General features: G+C 34.5%; 1 protein-coding gene across 1 annotated transcript in view; it reads right to left on the bottom strand.

The window, feature by feature from the left end:
- Positions 1-16,639, bottom strand: part of LOC117122104 (DNA polymerase delta catalytic subunit-like) — a 43,504-nt gene that overhangs the window by 24,226 nt on the left and 2,639 nt on the right. The window contains exons 3-16 of the mRNA XM_033267579.1: positions 13,609-13,716; positions 12,495-12,761; positions 11,436-11,610; positions 10,857-11,071; positions 9,414-9,580; positions 8,722-8,967; positions 7,420-7,530; positions 6,759-7,039; positions 5,968-6,078; positions 4,923-5,036; positions 4,674-4,821; positions 3,955-4,050; positions 1,867-2,004; positions 1,298-1,470 (exon numbers count right to left, since the gene is read on the bottom strand). Of these exons, the coding sequence (XP_033123470.1) occupies positions 1,298-1,470; positions 1,867-2,004; positions 3,955-4,050; positions 4,674-4,821; positions 4,923-5,036; positions 5,968-6,078; positions 6,759-7,039; positions 7,420-7,530; positions 8,722-8,967; positions 9,414-9,580; positions 10,857-11,071; positions 11,436-11,610; positions 12,495-12,761; positions 13,609-13,716 (2,350 nt within the window). The remainder of the gene's footprint in view (positions 1-1,297; positions 1,471-1,866; positions 2,005-3,954; positions 4,051-4,673; positions 4,822-4,922; positions 5,037-5,967; positions 6,079-6,758; positions 7,040-7,419; positions 7,531-8,721; positions 8,968-9,413; positions 9,581-10,856; positions 11,072-11,435; positions 11,611-12,494; positions 12,762-13,608; positions 13,717-16,639) is intronic.

Raw genomic sequence — 16,639 nt, forward strand, 5'->3', positions numbered from 1 at the left:
TTCCGTATTATATTTATAAATCTTTATAACATTATACAAAAATTAGATTTTTCTTAAAAACTGAAATTTTGCCGGGAATGGGGCTTTAACCCCAACAGATTATTAATATGAAAATCCTTATTGTCATCATTACCACATTAATGGTATATGCAAGACTAGAGGAATGGCAATAATCGGAAGAGAAAATTTGTTTTATTGTTCTAATTTTTAGTTTGAAGCTAATAACTAAGTGAATCATATAAATCATGTAGTTATACATATATAATGACCTTTGACATAGTAATGACACTTAAAACTATGAGAGACCACTTACTGCACCTTGTTGAGATTGAGGAGTGGCATTATCATATGTCCAATAACTGCCAAAAACAAATTGAGTATGAGGAGTGGCATATTATATTTCCAATAATTGCCAAAGACATTTTTTTTGCTTTTTTGAGCAAACCACGCTTGCACAGATATACCCTGTGCGGTGGTATTGTAAAATAGAATGTGTTAAGATTCATTTATGTTCATTTCATTTGACAGGCATTCCAAGTACATTTTGAATGTAGTTTTATCAGGGAGTTGGTAATTGGTCATATGTTTTGACAAATGACCAATGGCTGGTAGCAACCTTGTCTGACAATGGACTATGTTTGGAGTAATGTTGACTTAGTTTCTGCAGTATACTAAAGCTATTATCAGGAGCCTATTCTTTAGTTTGAATCTAACAGCTAAATGAATTGTACAAATCATGCATTAATATTTTTAAACATTTCAAATATAGGTGGCAGCATAACTTCAAGTTATAACTCTTAACATACTAATCTGTAGGATATTTCTTTTACACATATATATTGACCTTTGATATAGTTATAAACACTTGAAATTATGAGAGGCCACTTACGGCGCCTTGTAGTTTATCTGACTAAGGTATCGAGTAATATTTATTATAGGGAGGTTGTTTCAAGGGCTTTCGTTAATTCTCGCTACATAATTTCAAAAGCGAAACAATTGAATTAAATTACAAACTTTCAAATAACTTACAGATTAATTCTAAAATATGCAGTGCCTTGGTAAAGCTACTTAACAGTATTTACGGGTCTTGGTTGAGAATCCCAAATGTGGACTAAGACTTTCTCACAACAAGGAGCTGCTCAATTTAGATTATAAATTTAATTTCACATATAACAAAAATATTATACTATGTATTACATATAATAAAATAAAGCATTATGTAATTGTAACATAAAATGATAATGTAAACAGTTAGTGACATGATGCAAACATATTGGGCGGAAAATGTTAAGCAAACCTGTCAATCAATATTTTCTGCAGACAAGCATTCACAAGATTTGCTACAAGTGGACTATTATCACGGCGAACTGTTTCAATACCCTTGCAATCCATTTTGTCATGCGTATCAGCACGTGTAAAATATAACCCTGCATACCGCTTCTTGTTGATCAGTAAATATGGAAAATAAACCTATAAAAACAAAAACACATTTTGAATAAGGGAAAAGATTTAAGGTTAGGTTGCATGAAGGGATATTCATACTCCAAAGATCTAATTGCATCTTGCACTACATTTTTATGCAATATATGTCGGCTTGGTAGTACAAAAGGAGTATATATCTAACATTGTTATTTATGTCGTGCTTGCTAAAAATTTTCAGATTTGCTAATGAGCATTTAACCAGATACAAGTTTGTTGATACTTGGGCCACCACATTTTACTTTTCAATGAACAAGTATACTGAACAAAAACTAGATAAAGATTCTCTATAGTATCCAATTTCTTCCCACATGGGCTATACTTACTGGGTAATACCTTAGGACCAATGCTCCCAGGGGAGGCTAATTACTCAAAACCACACTTCACCTTTTCAAATTCTAGCTTGCATGGATCTGGGAATTCTTTGGTAATCCACCCGGCTGCTTCCTTGCCCAGGTCTATACTCTCCTGGACTGTATCCACACCAAACTTTACCATCACAGAATCTGTGTCACCATATATTACCTAGGAATAAATATATTACAATGTTAAAATCATAGCAACAAAAACAAAGACTCAGAATTCACTAACCACAACGGGGGTCCTAAGTCTCACATACATGCCATGTTTAAAAAAAAAATGTTTTTCCCCCCTAGATACCCGAAAACGCATTCTTTACCACTTTAGGGTTGTATTTCTACAACTAAAAATCTGTTAAGGATCAGCATTGTTTTCTTGAGAATGCATGTTTCCGTCGTTTCACAAACCTCCCACTGATATGAGCCACGTGCTTGGCGGCTGGCAGTGTATCCTTTGATTATGTTGATGCTGCTAGTTTGATCTGATTTGATCAAAAAAACTAGTACAGTAACATCTCCCAATTACGAACCTCCCATTTACGAACTCCTGATTTTATGAACCGAATTTGCAGCAATGACGTCATTACGAACGATCGTTTTTTACCACAGAAACACTTCTTCCGAAATAATTTAAATTGTTACATCAGCTAAGACAGAAAACATTAAAACCAAAAGTAATATCAAACTAAGTTTAAAGCAAGAAACATTAATCGTTTTCAGCCGAGATATATTATATTTGAGCTGTGCATGCTTGTTCAGTCATACTGTACAGAAAATCTCACATTTTGATCATTGAGGGTGCTACTTGCATGGATAGGCAATATTTATGAAAAGAATAATAACACTTGTTTTGGGCATTTATGGTCATGTTTTCATTCGGAAATCACTTCAAATGAATACTTGACATTAAGCACAGGTAATTTTGGCTTTTGAAAAGTATTATTTTGTTGTAGAAAACAGTTAAATCCAAGGCATATTTTGTGACAAAATTTTTCTCCCATGGCAAGGCTTAGGCCTACCTAGCCCTTTACTTAACAAATAAAGAATACATACATACATTTGACATAAAAAAATGTCAGATTGTTAGCGAATTGCCAGTAGGAAATATTTGGCACCAATTAAAGGAAGTTGGTAGTCAGACTTCAAATCTGAATTAAATTTTTAGGTCGAGCCGGCCGTGATCTTTTTTATACATCCATTTTGCTGATTTGGGCTTTTTTTAACATTTCTGAAAAGGAACCAAACAAATGTGCTGGTTCGTTGGTTGTTACCAACTTGATTGTGAAATTGTCTGAGAAACTTGCATCTGACATGATTTACTCTTCCAAAAAACTAAACATGCAACGCATTGCCCAGGCCACAATATGGCAGCTCCATTTGATTGGTTGAGAGTTTTACGTAAGATAGGAAGCCAACTCAACTTAACCCTGGTGTAGTGTGCCATTTTTAGTGTTTGAATGTGTGTAATAACAAAACCAATCCTATTGTAAGTACAGCAGATTGTGATTGTTTAGCAAAAGAGCTACAAATTATACATATATTTCTTATTGTAAGCCATACTACATTTAAGCGGGAGATTTTGGTCCTTAAGTGTGAGAGCGTGAAGCAGACCTCGAATGTGCGAGTCTCACGTTGAATGTGTGAGCCTCAGGGTGTATGCACATATACATCAGAATGGCTTCCCGCAATCCTGCATGGAAGCAAGAATCTCACGGAAAACAACCCATCTTCCGCAAATTCATAATATCTAATCTTTTACTAATTTATTATCAATTGTCTCATAGAAGCCATTGCTGATGAGTATCATTGTGCACAGCAAGACAAAATTTTATGCGTTAAAAAAACTCAGTTAACAAAATTTTCCCCAGAAGCACCTTCTTCCAACTTGGGGCCTACCACAGGCCAGTTCCTTGTGGAGGTCAACTGCACATACCATCCACACTAGCTGACAACAAGGCATAGCCTAGATAAATGCCTATGACTTTTGTACAGAAAAAACGTGAAAATCCCTTGCTAGGACTTTCTGGTACACGAATTCACTGTTGTAATTTAATCAACATTTTCATTTAGTCACTGAAACAACTACCAATTTCAGCATCATATGATAGTATTATACCTTGGCATTGTGGTTGTAGCCATTGGCAACTGTGTACTTGCTTTCCACCAAGTCTTTCGTTCGTTCAATCATCATTCGTCCAAACGCTGTAACACTCTGCAAACACGAATATACAAGCAATAGTTCAAAAATTGAATTATTTGGCTTTCTGTCAGGCAGAAACTTTCCTGAAGATTAAGTGGATTCAATTGTGCTATTTGCATGTGAGGCTGGTAGACAAGCTGAATTGCCTTGTGTATGATCTTACCAGACATTGCATTGCATACTTGGAGTATTGGTTAAAAAAACAAAAATAGGCTCCCAGCGAGAGTGTGTATCTACTGCTTGATATAGTTATATTTTGCTTAAAAGTCAGCAGCGGTAGGCCTAATTACACGTTATTTTGGTTCTTTCTAGCTCCATCCAAGGCATGGCAAATAGAGCCAGCTGCATGACTGTTCAACCCCGCAAAAAAGAGCAAGACTTTTTCTATCTTTAACATATGATGCATTGATAGGTATCCCATCATTTCTCCAACCAGATTTACTCTAAATAAGTATAGCGATTATAGGAAATCTAGAGCTTGCTTTCAGGCAGTAGACACAAAAATGGAAAGAGTTGGCACCAGATTTAGACATTTAGTTTGATAACTAGGTTACCAGTAAAGCCATAATTATGTATGATGTTTGCACTAGTGAAACCGTACATGGACGCTGGCAACTACGCATTATCGCGCTTACCTGGGATATCTCTAAACATGGTAGCTTGCCAACTTGGGCACCAGTGAAACCATACACGGAGTTGGCGCTCATTTTCAAGGCTAATTGTCGTCCATCGAGGACCCCTTTCCTAAAAGGATCTGTTTCCTTTTTCAGGTCTGCCTTGGCTCTATCAAAATAAGATAAAAACATTTTATGTCAAGGGCTCTCTTCATGACAGAAAGTGCTACAAAAGCGATTTATTGAAATGCGAAACTGTATTGGCTTTACTTTTTCCTCGCAGATAGTAAGCCTTCCAACACAACAGGAAGAAGACCTTTCCTCACTGACGCCTTGACAAAGTAGTTCCCAGATGGTGTTTTGATGTACTGGTCGGGGTTTAATCTGTAAGTAGGATATTTCCGTGTTATTGTACACCGATTAATAGTTAACTTGAGGAATCAAGTACGGTATATTGATGATAATCAAATAAATTGAAGGTTATATCTATGTTTAGGAATCTTCACGTCCTGGGCAGTACACTGTTGTCATTCCCATTCTACACACAAACAACCTTTAGCATAAACACCAGTGGTTTGCCAAAAAATAATTTTATAATTTTAATTACTTAATTTTCAGGATTCAGGAACAGGAAAACAGACACAAGCAAACTAATCAATGTTTAGGTTGATCTTAATAATCAGATTAAATATATACTTCTACCCAAGAAAACAAACCTCAAAAATGTAAATTTCAATTGCTCAATTAATTAAATCACAGATCAGGAAAAAAATCACTTGTCAATGATTTACAAATATTTTATTACGGAATTTTTAATAATGCAAAGCCTATATTACTATATATGAAATGAATGATATTATTAAAATCTTAATTGGCATTTTTCTGTAATAACTTAAATATATATAATTTTCCTTTTTAATGAAAATTCAAATTATTCAATTCAATTCATATATTAATTTTCAGCAAGTTTTATTTGATTTAGGTTTATTTAACTGACTAATTGACTTTCAGTTTATCCTTAATAATAAAGATAAATATTACGTTGCTATGGACATGTATCAATAGTATCTGCTTAAATGAAAGTGTAACGGAAGAAACACATTGCGTTTTCGAATATATTAGTGGAGAATCGTATCTGCAAGAGGGTAGGGACCTCCGCCAATGTTGTCAAGGCAACATTATGCTCTTTTAAGCGCATGTGAAATTACAGATAATATTCACAAAGCAAAAGGGTACCCATCAGTAACAGCTAACTTTTGATTTAATTACTTAGTCACAAAATGTTCATATATTGAATTTCAAAAATTGTACTTACTCTTCTCTCATACTCTTCTGAAGGAGAGAGGTATAGCAGAGGTTATGGGCTTGCATGATGGATGGATACAGGGAAGAGAAATCAAGTGTTGCAATTGGCATATTGTAGTAACTGGGGAAACAAAACAAAAAAAGATAATGCTTTTAAACTTAGCAAAATATATCTAGCAGATGATTCATGGAGAAACATACATATGAAAACATTGTGGAAGAAATACCTAACAACAATTGGATGAAATTATAAATATGTTATTAGGTACAGTAGTACCTTCGTGTGAATATCATCTAGCAAAGTTGATCTGTAGGGACCCTTGAGAATGCAGAAGTATCTACACTAATCTAAAATGACCATCATAAAGGCTTGGACAATGGTGTTGTGTTTGATAACTTGCAAACCTTTCTGAGGACAGCTGACTCTTCTAGGGACAGCTGACTCTTTCGAGTTGCAGTAATTTATTTGCTTTAGCTGCCACTGACCATCGTTTTGTTGTTTCTTTTTGTTTTTGTGCTTTTTAATGTTTATATGGTCGAATAAATAAATGAAAATGAAATGGACATGAAGTCAATGAGATTATGAATGAGATAAGATAAGATAAGATAACTTTATTCTTCTGCTCGTCATCACATATTATATTATAAAATGTAAAACAAATGTAAAAAAAACATAAAAACAGTCACTATAGAAAATATAACAATTTACAAGAAAAATACAATGAGCACTCAAGACTGAAACATACACTTTAACTCTACTTAAAATATGCGCATACATACATAGTATTAATAGACATTTACCCCTTTTCTGGTTCTATGACCGTTGCTCCAACATACTCATCGCCAGTATCTATTTTTTGCGATGGCATCAACAGATCCTGTTCTTTAGAATGCCTCAATAGCTGTGACACTACTTTAATCTGCTGCCCTCTAGAGAGTAGGTAGGAGAGTGGCACACCTGTGACCCTCGCCATCTCCATGTAATTGATAATGCACATAAGCTTTTCGAGAAGACGGATCGGCAACATGGCGTCCTTCAGACAGTACACGGCAAGTCGTCGTCGAGTTTGACTTGAACCATTCTAAAATTAAGAAAAGCATTGCAGCTCATCTCACCAAATTCTCAGAAGGCAATTCAATGAACATGCCTTGCCAACAAATAAAAATAGTTGGTAGGTTTAGTATGGTTAAATTTCATAGACATAATTCTGCATAGGCAGGTATGGTATGGTGAAGGGATAGAAGAATATAAGTAGAAATAACGAAAGACTGAAAAACACCAAAATAAATTATGCAAAATGGCATTTATTCATACGAACATACAATCCAATAAAATCAGTGAACATGTCCCTCCCTCAACATTTTCCCTGATTGTCTGAATACTAGTTTTTCAACACATATTGATAATTGTTATCATGTGCCTCATAAAATGTATTTGTATTTGTTTAATCACATGACCTACTTGTAGATCTGTAATAATAGAATGCTGTACGTCTTCCTTCTGCTCCTGTAGAAAGTGAAAACTCACGGCATTCAGTCGATATGATCTCAACTTGTAATCGCGCAAAAGAATCTGTAGAGGCAAATAAAATGGAAAGTTAAAAAAAAAACAAATACTGGGATATGTTTAATTTATGTTCTGTTTAATTTCTGTGCTATCAATTCTGCGAGGAGGACTTAAGAAATGACATTAATCAATCAATCAAAGTAACATATATTTTCTGCAAAATGAAAAATAGTACAATGTGGTTAAGAGCAAAGTAAATAGTATTGAAGAAAGCATAACCAAAATAGTAAAAGAAAATACATAAATAAATAAACAAATAAATAAATAAATACATACATAAACAAATACATAAATAAATAAATAAAAGTACTAAATATACATGAAACGTCATCTGACAGAAGTGCGAGTAAGAAAAGATATTTGAGAATAAAATTCAAAATCAGTAGGTAGATATCAAATATTTTTTAAGTTGAAACACATTCTCTTACACACAAAGGTAAATTATTCCAAAGTTTGAGTCCTCTACATTCTATATTATATTGAAGATGTTCTTTCATTGAGAGGAATACCGTAAATGCTCGAAAAAGCACCGTGGTGCACATAAAAGTTTTGGACGCTTTGGCGTGGCGCCTTCTATTGTTCTTATGTTACCTTATCTCACGTATTATCATAGTTCAATAGGCCTATCATAGACCCTACATCACCGTAAATAAACGTTTATAAAGATATGCTTGGGTCTTCATTGTGTTATTTATTCATTTGAACGCTGTATACATTGTATTGTTTGCCCTATTTCTTTAATAGTTCCATTGCACACAGACGCTTATTCGCCCAAATAATGGAGCGCCGCGGTGCTTATTGGAGAGCGACGCTTAGCGAAAACAACATTTGGTGCGGCGCTTATTCGAGAGCGACGCTTAATCGTGAGTGGCGCTTATTCAAGCATTTACAGTAAGCATATCATGTGCAGTACAAGAAATATAACTGTGAAAGGATGAGTTAGGTCGAAAAAAAAAAAGAAAATGAGGATGATGATAATATAATGACAATGACGCCAGCAGCATCAACGATGACAACAATATGAATGTAATGATGATTGTCAATGCCTGATGTAAGGTGATGTCAATAATCTGAAAAAAAAAAAATGATGTTGAAGATGGTGAATATTTTTCATGTTGATATAGCCATGATGGTTATGATGATGATTATAATGTGTTCATTTGTATACAGTAACAATTTTGAAAACTAGTACTGCACCTGAAATAAATCAAATTGAACTCTGCCCTCAATGTTAACTACTTTATTCTCGCGCTTTCCCATTTGCTTCGACTGGAACGTAGATTCCTTGATTACACTTCGTGACCCCTTTATACGTGCGAAGAAAGGAAAGTCTGTCACCTTCAGAGCTGCTGCACGGTTCAGAAGGTACGGCATGTCAAAGTTTTGGATGTTGTAACCAGTGATGATGTCAGGGTCAACATCCTTAATGAACTTTGACCAACTCTAAAAGATTAACAAGTATAAAGCTATTCACTAAATTTCATCTAGAAAAAAAAAAAGATTAATATGTTTTATTCTTACATGGTTTGGTGGTCCTTCACCATTATTACCATAAGGTACTTTAAATTGTATAACATTTTTTTTTGTATTTATCAACTTTTTTCAAACTATGCTCTATTTTTAAGTAATCAAAAAGTTGCAGTTCTATAGGAATTTTACTTCCATCGTTCTAATCAATCAAATTTACAAAGTTTATAAAATAGAAAAACAAAAAGTAATTTAATGGAAATACCCTGAGTCCTGAAGAAGACATATAATTATGCAGCTCCAACAAACTAGACTAGGACAGGTGATACCACCACCAGTGTGCAATGTGTGCGCACAAAGTGATAAGTCAAAAGACAACTTTATAAAGAAAAAAATACATACCAACAGTCCTACTATCCTACCTTCAATAATTCTTTCTCGTTACTATATGACAGAACCTCGCTTCCAACAATGGGTGCACATGTGTTCAATGTGAACACATTACGGACAAATGGGTCTTTCTGCCCTTGGCATATCACCATGTTGGCAATCTGTATCACAGGATCTTTATCAGGCTCAGGGAAAATTCCTGCAGGAATACAAATATCATTATTAATACATGTCTCCCTCCAATTAAATGACCAGTTTTGGGACTAGGGTTTTTGTGGTCTTCATCAGCTTTGGTCTCTAATTAGAAAAATAATTATAATAAAAACAAGTGTAATTGTTCATCCAGGGCCACAGAAAAATACAATTCATCTCCCTCCAAAAGAGGGATTCGGCAATGATTGTTTACAGACGGTCACTTGACCTAACTTGGGTATACATGAAAAACATTACAGTGCAATAGCATAGGAAAAGATAATGTTATGGTTTGCGAAAGCAGCCACCCACAGTCAACGTGAGAAGTAAATGGCTAGGAAAGGCAATACGATTGTTCAAAGTAGTGTTTATTTACTTATCCTAGCGTTCTCCTCAATTTGTATGCTTTGAAATTTAAGTGACCCTTCATAAACCTTAGCTGGCCCTAATATCGCAGCGTAGTTCGCAGGTCGAAGACCATCATGCATTTCTAACCATGCCGTAGATATGAAGGGGTCTAGTCCTAACATTTGTCGAAAAATCTCAATGTTTGCAGGCCAGTATCCTTTATAGCATCAGTTAACCATTAAGGTAAAATTCTTAAGTTTAATTTCCAATCAATTTGGTATAGTTTACTGGGAATTATGATGACCTTTACAGCAATAATAAGCGACAACTGCCCTGGCAATCTCCAAGTAAAACACAGCTGTGCCAGTCGACTGTTTATATCCAACACCTAAGTTAGGTGTGACGCCAATCGCTAAATCCCTCTATTAAAGACCAGTTTTGGCACCAGGGTTTTTGAAGACTTTATCAGCTTTGGCCTCTAATTAGAAAAAAATAAATATAATAAAAACAAGTGTAATTGTTCATCCAGGGCCACAGAAAAGTGGTATTGTTTGTCATAGGTCATAGACAAATGGTCCTTAACTGGAGGTGGTATTTGAGGGATCTTGAATTAGAGGAAGACCTGTAATCATTCTTCAAATGGAAACTTTAATATTAATAATTAGACCTTAACGCCACAAAAGAAATACACAGTGAAAAATTATAACATTCACTAATCCTTAAGCACTTACTATTATTACCACATACAAAGACAGTTGGGTGAACAGTTTGGAAAAAAGAAATTCAAACATGATGTTAGCCCTAACATGACCCTTCATCTTCAAAACTCCATCCCTGGGCCCACACACTTTAGTATTCCTGGATCGACCACTGACCAACTTAAGTTCAGCAAGTGTACTTTCTGTTACATGTGAAAGTAATAATTATCTAGTTACCTTTTCTACCAGCACATTCAATATCATAACTAAGAATTCTGAATGGTGCCACAGTTTGCCACTCCCCCTCTGCTGCATGACTGATGAATTTATCCCATGCTACATCCACCTCCACCTGACACAGGGACTGTGCATCATCTTTCTTCCTAACAAAGTATTGTCCTGCTGGGAGCTCTATCCAGTTGCAACCAACAACTTCAGTGTCTACCATAAACCTAATGACAAAAAGAAAAAATATCTTATTCCATTACTTACTTATTATTAACTTTTATTGCATTTTAATTAATTTAAATATTTTTATGTAATGAGTAATGAAATTATAGTGTAATATTTTTAACACGGTAAGTAATTGTGGCAAGGTAGTTGTGTGATAGAGAATGTAGAATGGTTGTAGTGTGGTAGTTGTAGCATGGCAGTGTTCTAGCATTCGTTGACAAGGCATGACTACCGATCTAACAGGCCACGATTTGTGGAATTTTATAATAAATTGAAATGAATTGAATTGAACAGGGTTTTGAAGGGACGAGTATACTTGGCATGACAATTAATGTGTATATTATATTAACTTATCCAACCTACCTAATTTCAAAATCAATATTACTTTCGTAACTTTGAAAAGCCTTTGGAGGATACATGGGTGAAAGGTTAAGAGAACCTTGTTCAAGAAGACGTCTAGCAGGTGCAATGAATTTTGGGACAGCCACGGTGATCTTCAGAAAAGGCAATTTCTTATTTCCATGATAACCATAAATACCTTAAAAATAAAGTTTAATTTACAAATCAGCATAATAATTATAATAAAAATTAGGCACCCTCCTGCTTTTTGACATTGTATGATGTCATCATATATGTGCAATAATTTGTGTCCTTCCTTGTCTCTGTTCATAGTGTCATGTTGTCAAAAATAGGAGGCGCAGAACAATCTCAACAACACCAAGGCGACACTATGACCAATCTGTCATAATGGTCGTGACAGATTGATTGAGAATGCCAGAGGATTACTAGCAGAACGTTGTGTATCAACAACACAGAATATATTTATTGGATCAAGATTAATTTTTACATGTCTTTTCATATACACCAAAAAAGTCAAACATTAATGGATTGAGAGGAATTAACAAGGCCATTCACATCACGCAGAATAGTACTGCATTGGGTCAGTCAAGGTTGGATCATACTGAACTTAATCTCTGTCTTATATAATAAGTGGCGATCCTTTTCACAAGAAAAACCATAATATTCATGATGTTTTGTATAAAAAAAGTCTCATTACGAGGCTTATGGATCAAAGTTGTTTTGGTCCTGAGAAAAAATTCCGTCATATGAGGACGATGGAATATAAAAGCAAGTATCTTATCCACAGACCTACAGTAGAAGATGGATAGGTACAAACTTACATAGTGTCTGTTAAGCCTGGTTTTCTTATAATTGCTACGTTGTTGCTACAATGTTTCCAGCGCAATCGTTGTACTGCGCAACAGTCCCCGATGCAATCAGGAAGGCTCCCCGATACGACCAACCAACCAGCATCACCGAAAGCTGTTGGCGATAGCTTGTAGCAATTGAATGGAATCCAAGCTTTAATTGTCAGCTTTTTTAAGGTTCAGTTTGTTCAACTGTCAATTACAAAATGCTTACTTTCTTTGCTTTCCAGATCTACTGCCAACACAGCATCAGAGATGTTATCTTTGTTTGACCTCATGTCACCAAGCACAAGTTTATTCAGTTGTTCACGGAATAAGACACAGTGCTTTTCCTCAAAGTCTTTGGGAGCTTGTATGTAGAAATAGGGGGCAAAGCCATGAATATGACATAGCACACTGTTCCCAGCCATCGTTATTCCAAACATACGGATAATAGGCACAGGACCTTTTGATTGGCCGGGCATGTTGTCCATATGCGTACCTGTAGACAAAAGAGAAAATATAAATTATATATGTAAAGTAACATTATTGATCTAAGAAAACATGAACCAATGAGAAAACAAGTTCTCATAATCTCGAAAGCTCCGATGAGGGCAGTATAATAGGGGAAGTAGAGTGTGTTAGCCCTAACGGCCGCCCATACAAAAATAATCTATTAATCAATCAAACAATCGAACAGCCGAGTATTACTAGAGTTTCAAAATTACCCAGTAACTTTGGCTTGTTGGTCTCAAGGCATGAATGTAGCTTATGGTGTGAGAGGTACCTGGTTCAATTGCCGTACAAGCCCCGTTAATTTTTTTTCTCTAAAAATGGAAAAAGATCTATTAATCAATCAGCAAAAAAGTAAAAATTCCTTCAGCTGAGTATTCCTTGAGCTTCTTCAAACTTTAAAATTACAGTCATTATGACTCGTCATGGAGGCATGAATGCAGCTTAGGGTGTGAGACACAGTAACTACGGTTCGTAAGGTCTAGTGGCATGAATGTAGGGTAAGATGTGAGAGGTCCCTGGTTCAATTCCCGGACGAGCAAAAAAGCAGTCAATCAGCAGGGTATTCTTAGAGTTCCTCATCGGAGCTAAAAAGTGACTTTAAAGAACCCAGACCATCTTTTAAGATGAGTAGAGGGTTACCCCAGTGTTTTTGTTCATCTCATAGCACCAGTCAAGAGTGGACTGGACTGTGCCTTGTAGATTAGCTGCTGCATGATACATCGGGACCCATTGGTCTCAGGCCAAAGCCTTCAAATATGAAGTTGGTTCTCAATCTCGGATGAAGGAGGTAAACACAAACAAAGCGAGGTGATTCCTGACAGTAATTTACATACCAATATAATGATCAAGATCAATCTGCTGGAATACAAATTTATCAGTTTTTGGGTCCAAATTTGGTGGCGGTGGCCTCTTCCATTTTGTGTTACCAGATACCGATGATCCTATTAATAAAATGATGAAACAAAACAAAAAATACATTTTAATACATACATTTTTCGTTGGATTTTGAAATAACTGTAGAAATGTACTGATTGATTGTTGCTAAAGATGTTTATATTAGGAATATTCTAACTTCAATTTGATAGTATACTATGTAAAAAAAAAATTTGTAAATAGATTATAGTAATTGTATTATTAGAAATATATTTCAGTATTTTTATTAGATTATTTAATGTGCGAAAATCTAAGAAACAGATAGAAGACCTTAGACAAAATGTTGATCATCAGTTCGCCTATAGGGGGAAAGATAAGATTATATTGCTCCATAAGCACACACTAATTTGTTTTATATTAAACAAGGAGACAAAGAAATTGAATTGAAGAGGTATTAGGGTTATTATTAATATAAATACTGCCAAGTATTGAGACAGCATTCTAGGCTTCAAATGAATAAATCTTACATTTCTAAAAGGTTTGCCTTTTCTGAAAGTTATACTTATCAATACAATTCAAATTATATGAATTAATAAAGGAAATATGTTTTCTAGGTATCTGTGTTAATGTTGCAATTAACTTATTTGGGAAATAAATTATCTAAGAGAAAAAAATAAATAAGAATAAATTAACCTGAAAAATGTAAGAAATATAGAAAAATTCAGCAGCAAAAATACAATTCATGTTAAAAATATAGATTATTTTAATAATTACGGATCATGATATAATAGTAAAAAAAAACCCGCAAGCTTGTTTATTATCCAGGAAAATCTTTATGATCTACTTAATTAAAGATGTGTTGTTCCTTAAAAATGACAAAATAAATCATAAAAAATAATTTTGAATTTAACTTGTCCATTTTGCAGTAACATACAAATTATTAACTTGAGCATAATAAATGATTGAATTTTAAAAATTTATACACTGATTTTTGTACTAGATAATGATAATAAAAACAATAAAACAATTGTAGTTACTGAAAGTGTTTCTATCATTTTTCGCTGTAAAATTATGGGCAAAATTTTTTAAATACACTAATTTCTATGTTAAAATTGATAATTTGTATAATAATAAAAATTTGTATACCATCTGTTAGAAAAAAAAAAGACTATTTGTCACTGGCGCTTAAATATAAAGAATTATTGATTAAAGAGACAGGTTCGCTACTTTAAAATTAGTAAGATAATTTCAAAAATGATTTGTATGATTTTTTTTTTTGGTATTTTGCATGAGACAATACACCTTTAAACTATGTTTATTAAGTTTTGTATTCAAATTTCAATTGTTTCATTTCAAATAAAATACAGAAGAATATCAGCATAAAAATGAGCCTGAATTTCTATTGTAAACAATTGCAATACATTCAACAACCACTTGTTATTAACATTTTCTGTTGTATTTTTTTTTACAGCAGGCTACGTGAAGAATGACACTTCAAATGTGTTAGCAGAATGCGCATTAGGATCACATCTTTCACAATATGAGCACTTTCATAATCAGTCCGTACACAAGGTTACATCCATTAGCCGGCCTACTTATTGTCAATCAAGCCACCAGGTATTACAATACCCCTTGTTAATGCCACTTGTATCAAAATTGCATGTACTTTAACTGACTGCTCCAACTGAGCCTCTATGCTAGTGTCAAATTAATTTGTGAAGAATTATCTTTATAATGTGATATTATTTGAGTACTAGTAATCTTAATTTGCTTTGACCTTTTCTTCTAAAAATTTAATGGTGTCTTTCTTTGAATATTATGTACCATTTAAGAGGCAGATATATGGGGGGAGGGGGCTGGGGCACCCCACCTTTTGGAAAGTTAAAAAAAAAATAGAAAGAAAGAAAAAGAAAAAACTGATAGCCCTAAACGCCTCAGATGTTATTTTTGGGTGTCTAGAAAAAAAAAATTTGAAGGCGCATGCCCCTGGACCCCCTAGGTTGCTGTAATCTTGATCGGCCATACTTTAGGCCCCCTACCCTTTCGGACATCCATTCCACTAAATTTTATGATGATCAAATCCTTAGTTTTTGTGTAATCTTGCTAACAGACAGAAATGTAGACAGTAGTGAATAGATAGCCTCCATAATGGATGTAACAATAAATTAATTTTTTTAAGGGAAGGATGCAGAAAGAAAAATTACTATGAGTTTCATTAATGAAAATCAGGAAAGGGTGTACAGTACAGGCAGGAAATATCGCTTCGTATCTGCGCGTAACCACTCGTAGCCTGCTCGTAGCTACGAACCACTACGAAGGTCATTGTTATTTTAATTAGCTTTGCAATGATCGTAGGCTGGATCGTCGGGCTGATAATCAATGCGTAAACAATATTGAAATATAGTTTACCAGCTTTCAACACGTAAGCAATGTTGCAATTTACTAAATAAACAATGTTAGAACTTTATTGTTTTGTTATATCCTACCTTATTATTAAATCGATCATGTTTTAAAACTGTGTTTAGTTCGCTAGCTGGGTGGGCAACCTAGTGGGCATTCAGTATGTTCGAATTTCGATGTAATTTAGGCTTACGTACGGCCTACATTTTCCCCTATAGAGGAGGAGAGCAGACAGTAGTTATACTGGTAAACTTTCCAATTCGGAGAATTTTGATCCGATATTATTCTTATGGTAGTAGGAATTTTCTTCTTTTAAATAATACTGATGACAAATCATGTACAAATTATTACGATTTCTACAGATCACGTTGTTTATTGTTTACCGTAATTTGAAGCAGAACAACCTGCAAAGGTATCCAATACTAAATGGAAGTATAGAAATCACTACCTTGCCGAATTAAGGCTAGTCATGCTAGACCGCATTTACTCCGTTTTTTACTCACTGTTGCTCACAGCTTTTCAACATTTGCCACGAGGTTAACCTTTAACACACTTTACTGTGTTCTGATTGGCGCGCACTCTGACGTCCGA

This window comes from Anneissia japonica, unplaced genomic scaffold (genome assembly GCF_011630105.1).
Source record: "Anneissia japonica isolate Jap-2015-1 unplaced genomic scaffold, ASM1163010v1 scaffold288277_len221691_cov202, whole genome shotgun sequence".
NCBI lineage: Eukaryota > Metazoa > Echinodermata > Crinoidea > Comatulida > Comatulidae > Anneissia > Anneissia japonica.